General features: G+C 39.7%; 1 protein-coding gene across 1 annotated transcript in view; it reads left to right on the top strand.

Annotated features, from left to right (window-relative positions):
- Positions 1–3,071: 3,071 nt before the first annotated feature.
- Positions 3,072–7,064, top strand: part of MDN1 (midasin AAA ATPase 1) — a 128,022-nt gene continuing 124,029 nt past the window's right edge. The window contains exon 1 of the mRNA XM_007421800.3: positions 3,072–3,281. Coding sequence (XP_007421862.2) covers positions 3,183–3,281 — 99 coding nt within the window. The 5' untranslated portion in view covers positions 3,072–3,182. The remainder of the gene's footprint in view (positions 3,282–7,064) is intronic.

Here is a 7,064-nt window from a genome sequence, read left to right as displayed (position 1 = left end):
CTAGATCCCACCTCCGCCAGGAAAACATTTGGCGCCAAAAAGCAGCAGCAAGTCCAGCCTACCATAATTACCTTAAGCCCGCCTTTACGCAGGCGGGTGGGTGTGTTTGGGCTGGAGGGTGTTGTTGAAACGAATCGTGTAATTGAACGGGAACGTTTTCGTGTGGGTTTATTTTAAAAGGCAGGTGCTCTTGGCGTATTTTGTTTCGCTAATTATAGGAGTTTCGCTTTTGTAAAGGCAGTCTAAGGTCGAAGCCAGGAGAAATCACAACGTTTTGTAATTGACGGATAATATTATTGACCCGAGCCAATCTTGGCTGATCTCAAAAAACTAGAGAGGGTCTGACCTGATTAGTCCTTGGATTGGAGACCACCAAGAAATGTGAAAATGGAAAAAAAAAAAAAAAAAGAATATCCCAAATGAAGAAAATGGCAAACCACTTATGCCTCCTTGCTGAAGAAAACTTTGTAGATGTGCCCATGAAATTACCAGAAATCAAGTTTGATAATAAGATTTTACTTGGTTAAGTAGTTATTAGAATCCATCTGATACATACAGTATCCTCTTCTTGGTAGCTGGTGCGTAGACAGAATTTTAGAGAAAAAAATAGGTCCTGTTTGCATTTTCTATATTTCGTACCCTTGTAAGCATAATACAGTGGCCTCATTATAAGACAACAATCACATACATGTGAGAAGACCACTGAATAATAACAAAACTGAAAGCACGCATAGCACCAGTTAGTAATATGTACTCTTGCCAAGTATTGCTGTGTATTGTATAGAAAGATAAACCCACCTAGGGAATCGATCCATTGTATATTTTGGAATGTTCTTCTGAGTGACCCTATATAGGATTGAATTGTTTATCTGTAAGGTTCCAATAGAATATTTGTAGTTTAGATGTAGTAGTAGTTTTTATATGAATTATGTAAGTAAATATATAAATATTATCTGACTAAGTTTCTTCTAGTTTTTCAATCAAAAATGAAATAGGATTATTCCCATTGTGCAGTGTTGCTTTGCTTTTGCTTTGTGTGATTTTTAGAAATGAAGCAAATAAGAGAAAAAGTTGATTCTGTGTCAGCAGAAAGCCTTATTCAAGCTGACATACTCTTCGATTAAGTATATGCAAGACACCATGTAATTAAAATGCTTGATTTATAAATTCTCTGAACACAACTCTCCTGACAAAATATTCAGAACTGGTTAAAGTTATTTGTTCTATGTATTTATGTTTATGCTACTAACCTATGTTGATTTTGAAGTTGTTTATAACAAGAATACCTTAGTAAAACAGTGTATCTAGGACTGCAATTATACGGTCTAATTTTAAGGAGAATCAGTGTTCATAAGCCACATTTCCAAAGGAATGGATATTAATGTTATGTGCTACAATCTGTAATAGACACTTCAAGCTTATTAAGGAGTCACAAAAATATTTTTAAATAGATATCTGCTACTGAATTAAATGTTTAAAATGTAGTATCTACATAGTATTGGGAGTATAATAATGCTGTGTGAGGAGTATCCTTCAAATCTCATACAGTAGTTTGAAGTTAAGCTCCTATATACTCTGCTGTAGCAAAAGCAACAAAGCCTCTTGTAGACCATATAGGCTACTGTTTTTTTTACAGCATGATTTTTTATGGCCCAGTCTGATTTATACGCTGCACTGAATATACGCTTATTTGATTTTATTTGCCATTATGATTTATAGACAATGCTTTATGGGTTTAGTACTTAGGGTGCTGTAGCTTGTTTGACACCTTTGAAGGGTCAGACTACTTGTTCTTTATTCTGTACTGTACTTCATGTTCATATACTCATATAACTATTGCTTGCTAATTTTCATAGTAAGGTTATTCAGGAGCTTTTGCCAGTATTGGAGAATAAGATCTAAAGAGTATCAGAGTTCATCAGAACTATTTTAATACTAGTTCTTAAAGATGACCATATCTGTTTTTGCACTGCAGTCCAGGGGACTATCACATGTAAGTGCTTCACATGTAAGTGCTTGTTTGGGAAAGGAAGCTAGAATAGTAAATGGTAAAGTAACAGGCAAATAAAATGTAGGAAATTCATATAGAATAATGGCTATTCAAAAGCTAGTTGCTGAGTATGACAAAGACTATCTTATATTGGTTGTGAATACAGCTTATGCCAGCATGAAACATACATGATCATAGTGGTAGGGCCAAAATGCAGCTGGCTATTTTATGGATCCCTGTGCTCTAACAGTATGATAACATAGTTTAATCTTTGAGAAATCTTAAGCCTTTATCTAGAACTACTACAGTGATGGGAAACTTTTTGGCAACTGGGGGTTCTATGCAACATTTCTACCATCCTCTCAACCCTTCTATGCAAGAAAATACTGAGAAGACAAGTTCTCGATTTATAGGAGAAGGCAAATGTATCAAACTGCAGTTTTAGGAAAGTCTTCAATTAATTAAATGGAACTTGCTCCTAAATAAAGGATTATAGGATTTCACAAATGTGTTGGAATTCTGTGCAGGTTAATTCGAATGTATTCGTTTTAATTGTTTAGAGAAAATAATGTAGATCTGGAGTGGAAAGAGGAGCTTTGTTACCGAACATGGCAATTCATTATTTTCTGAGAATAGCCCATAGATTTCAACGGGAATTACTTTCATATGAGAACGTTTGTTACTACAGCCCAACCCCTTCTGTTCCTCTGAGAAGTCCATTAAAGCCATTTTTGAGAAATAGTTATGGAGAAGCAGTAACGAAAATACATCTTCGAGCAATTCGGGACCTAGAACTCAGCGTGGGGAACAGACCCCAGCAACCCAATTACACAGATATAAAAATAATTACACAGTAATAATAGTAAGTTATTAAACGTGTGTCTTATGGAGAAGCGTCGCAGTGCATAACGGGGTCCGCGCAGGGGTGGGTTTTGTTGTTTTGTTTCGGGGTTCTCCAAGGGGAGGAGCAGCCAGAAGCCAACACCAAGCAAGCTCCTTCGGGGATTTGTGTCGCTGGAAGATGACGTAAGCATTCCGGGGAAAACCGAAAGTCGCTCTCTTTTCCCACGTGTCGCGCTTCTAGCAGTGGGTGGCGGAGAGTGGTTGCTGGACAGCTTGGCGTGCACACCCCCTTTCCCTTCCCCGGGCAAAGGGCCCCTCGAGGCGAAGGGACTCCCGGGAGCTCCTAAAGATGGAGCATCTTCAGCTCAGCCTAGCGGCCCCGTTGCAGCTAATAGCGCAAAGGAACGAGAGGAGCAGCAGCGAGCTCAGCAGGTTCCTCGCCAAACAGGTGGGAGAGCCACAATGGCAGCGGCGGGGCGGCAAGCGGCGCCCCCTTCGCCGTAGGCCACCGAGAGGGGAGAGGGAAGAAGGCTGGACCGGCAGAGGGAGAGGGGAGCGCGGTCATCTTCCTTGGGGTGACCGTCCACCTTTCCCGGCCCGGCCTTGGAGGCAGGGATTGGCCTGGTTGGAAGCTAAGGAGAGAGGGCGAGCTGGGTCTTACCTTCTTTGTCTGAAGAGGGGGTTGGGGAGTGGGAGAGGGAGAGGCAAGGATGCAGGAGAATCCCTTCCGCCAGTCTCGCGACGGCAGCAAACAACCCCTGCCAACCTCCTCCGTTTCTCGCCTGGTCACCTCCAAGAGAGAGTGGGGCATTTTGGAAACTCTCTGACCTCCGGCGGTACATTAATGTTGCTGGTGTTCTAGATGGTCAAAAGAAAAAAACCACACATTTTCACCCGTTAATTTGTGTCTGCCCCAGCCCTGAGAACTTTGCTTGGAAGATTTCTCAGTCTACTAGGTCAGAACTAGGCTGGTACTGTTCTAGTTATCCATAAGTCATAGGCCAGTCTACCATTGGCTTGAGACAGGAGAAGAATGTGAAATTTTCATGCGTGAATTTTGAAAAGTGCAGGAATTATGACAAGTTCACATTCTTGAGAAAGGGGGGAAATGGTTAGGATTGCTTTTATTTATTAAAGATTTTTTTAAAATGGAAGATTGTGTGTAATAAAATGGGAAATCATGTGTAGGTCATGTATGTTGATCATATATAGGTTAGGTGTATGAAATAATACATATGCAACCATTCCCATGAGTCTGTGCGCAGTTTTCATTCTTTTTCTACATTTTTCTGTGAAATCAAAGAATATTTAATGTAACACATGCTCATAACAATCTTTTTTCTTGTATTCATGTGAAAGCTTGTATGTTTGATGTGCAGCTTCTGAAATAACTGCATTCTGTAGCTCAACATGGCTTGCTTAAAGATGATATTCATTACAGTTAAACAGAGTTTTTTTTAATGCATAGGAGAGTTAATGTGTGCAATGCTAATTCATTCTTATCTATTACAACTATTTCTCCAAGAGTACAAACAAGGAGTGCAGTTTGCCTTTCCCTTGTACAAATACTCATCTATTAGCAGAGTCAGCAAAATAACTATTTTTCCTTACTTACAGAGTAGGAGGAGAGCATCTTCCAAAATACTGTTCTTTTATTGTGTACCTTTCATTTTCACACAGTTTGCAGTAGGGATTAGGCCAGCTAGCATGGCTATTGTAGTACATCTAAAATGTAGGATATTTGTTTATGATATACTCTGTGGTGTGATAGCTGTACAGTACATATTCAGTAGTAGAGTTTAATGCAAATCAGTGTGAAGAATATGTAATTGATTAATTAAACTAACATCAATGATAACAGGCTAGGTGTTGTGCTTATGGTAAGCATCAGCAAGTAATCTCATTGGGTTGACCTTCTGAGGGTATGTCAGCTACTGTCACAGAGTGGTGCTGGCAGGATGGAAATGGGAAAAGTGTTTCTCTCCCCTGAACTTGCTGATATTTCGGGAGCAGATCAACAGCTTCTCAAAGCACACCATCTTTACATCTCTGGTATCTTTGAGACTTGGGGATGGGGGAAGGCATTTATACAAAGATAGATTTCCCTCTCTCTCCACATTCCTCAGAAGAAAAAATCTAGCTTTTCCTATAAACTTTAGGCAACTCTAACAGGAACCATAAGATTATTTATTAGGGCTTTAAGAAAAATATTCAGCTCTTTAATTTAGCATACAGCCCTGGCACATTTTTGAACAGTAGTGATATTCTTTTGTTGCTAAAAAAACCCCAAAAAGGTTGGGGATTTGTTTTTGCTTGACCTCATTCACACATTGTGCTAATCCATAGTTTGATACATAAGCCATGACATACTTTTATACCCCATACTAGTATGTCATCTGGTTTGTTGGTTTTGGCTTAGTTTTAGTAAGAATCTGGGAATGGAGACAAAGTTAATGATCATGGCTTAGAGTGATACATGAACCCAGACAATAATAAATTATTTCATTTCCTAATCAAATCAAATATTAACTATGGTCTTTGAAATGAGAAATGAGAAACAGTAATACTAAAGAGAAATGAGAAACAGCAATACTAAAATCTAAATTAAGAGCTATGAGTTAAAATTAATTATCTAAGTACAGTGGTACCTCGGGATACGAACTTAATCCGTTCCGTGACTCTGGTTGCAACTCGAGTTGGTCTCAAGTCAAGGTAAAGTTTCCCATAGGGTTCAATGTAAATCTGGTTAATCCGTTCCGCCCTCCGAATTTGGTCGCAACCCGAGGCGAATTTCCCCATAGGGTTCAATGTAAATCCGGTTAATCCGTTCCGCCCTCCGCCCGAATTTGGTCGCAACCCGAGGCAATTTCCTCTTCAGAGCCTGACTCCCGCCAAGCCTGTTCTGCATTTTCTTTGGAGCCATGCTAACATGCACACCAAAAACCTTCACAAAACACCGCAAAACACACCACGAGCCTCACCGAACGTCTCCTTGCTACCGCGACCTCGCCCACAGGAAGCCGCGACTGCGTGACAGCAGGGAAAATGGCCACGGATCCGGTTCGTAAGTAGAGGCAAGTTCATAACCCGAGGTAAAATTTTCCTGCCGAAGCTGGTTGTAACCCAAAATGTTCGTTAGTAGAGGCGTTCGTATACCGAGGTACCACTGTATTAGGACCATACATAGAATAATGTATTAATCCACTTCTAAAATAAGTTTTAGGTTTCTTGGCCACTAAAATCAAGTGTATAATTTCCTAATTATTTGAGAATGCTGTTGTAATCTCAGTTCCTGAGCCTTTAGAAGGAAAAGGTTCTATTGGAAGCTCCAATCTTATGTAACACTTGCACATTTTTAAAATGTGTTAATTTCCAAGATTCCAATGATCAGAAAATACCAGTGTATTATAATCAAAATTCCCAGAGTTATTGAGCATTTATTGTGCATACATTATTTTTGCAATGTTTACCTTGATTTATTGGGGACATTGTTAATTAAGGGATGCTCTGCTTTGACTTTTTGCCTAAGGCAAGATCCTTGATGCATCAGCTTTTACCAGAAGCAGAGAGCAGGAGTTTAAAAAATCAAAATGAGCAGCTTATACTGTATATTATATGTGATGAAAGAATTCCAGGAACAAAAACTTTTGGATCTTATCCATCATATTAAAATTTAAGAATTGTCATTAATTTGGCAAATATCGTGTCTAGTTTTAATTCCCTATAAGACTATTTGGTTTCTGTTAGTTGAAGAAAGTTGTGTTTTTAACATTTCTTTATAATTTGGTACACACAAGTTTGTGTAGCCAGCAATTATCTCAGAAATAATATTAACAACAACAACGTATTAAACTTGTATGCTGGCTGACACCCAGTGATTCTGGGTGGCTCATAACAGTCAAAGACATTACAATAAAATAGATAGAAGATGGCAAGCACGACAGTCCAGATGGAATTGAAGTGAAGGTTCTCACTCTCCCTTGCCAAAGGCCTGGGTAAAGAGCCAGGTCTTCTCCTCTTTTCTGAACAACAGCAGAGTGAGGGCCATCTAGATCTCAGGGGGAACCTCATTCTAGAGGGCAGACGCTGCTACAGGGAAGACACACTTCCAGGGTCCCAACAGATGACATTGCTCAATTGAAGGAACCTGGGGTGTGCCAACTCTCCAAAATCAAAGTACTATGGGAGACAGGCGGTCCCTCAAGTAACCAGGCCCTATGCAGTGTAGGGC

Source organism: Python bivittatus, unplaced genomic scaffold, assembly GCF_059951505.1.
Source record: "Python bivittatus isolate LINGU-HERP-01145 unplaced genomic scaffold, Pbiv_v1 ctg000020_np1212, whole genome shotgun sequence".
NCBI classification, from domain to species: domain Eukaryota; kingdom Metazoa; phylum Chordata; class Lepidosauria; order Squamata; family Pythonidae; genus Python; species Python bivittatus.
This window is presented reverse-complemented; position numbering and strand designations above follow the sequence as displayed.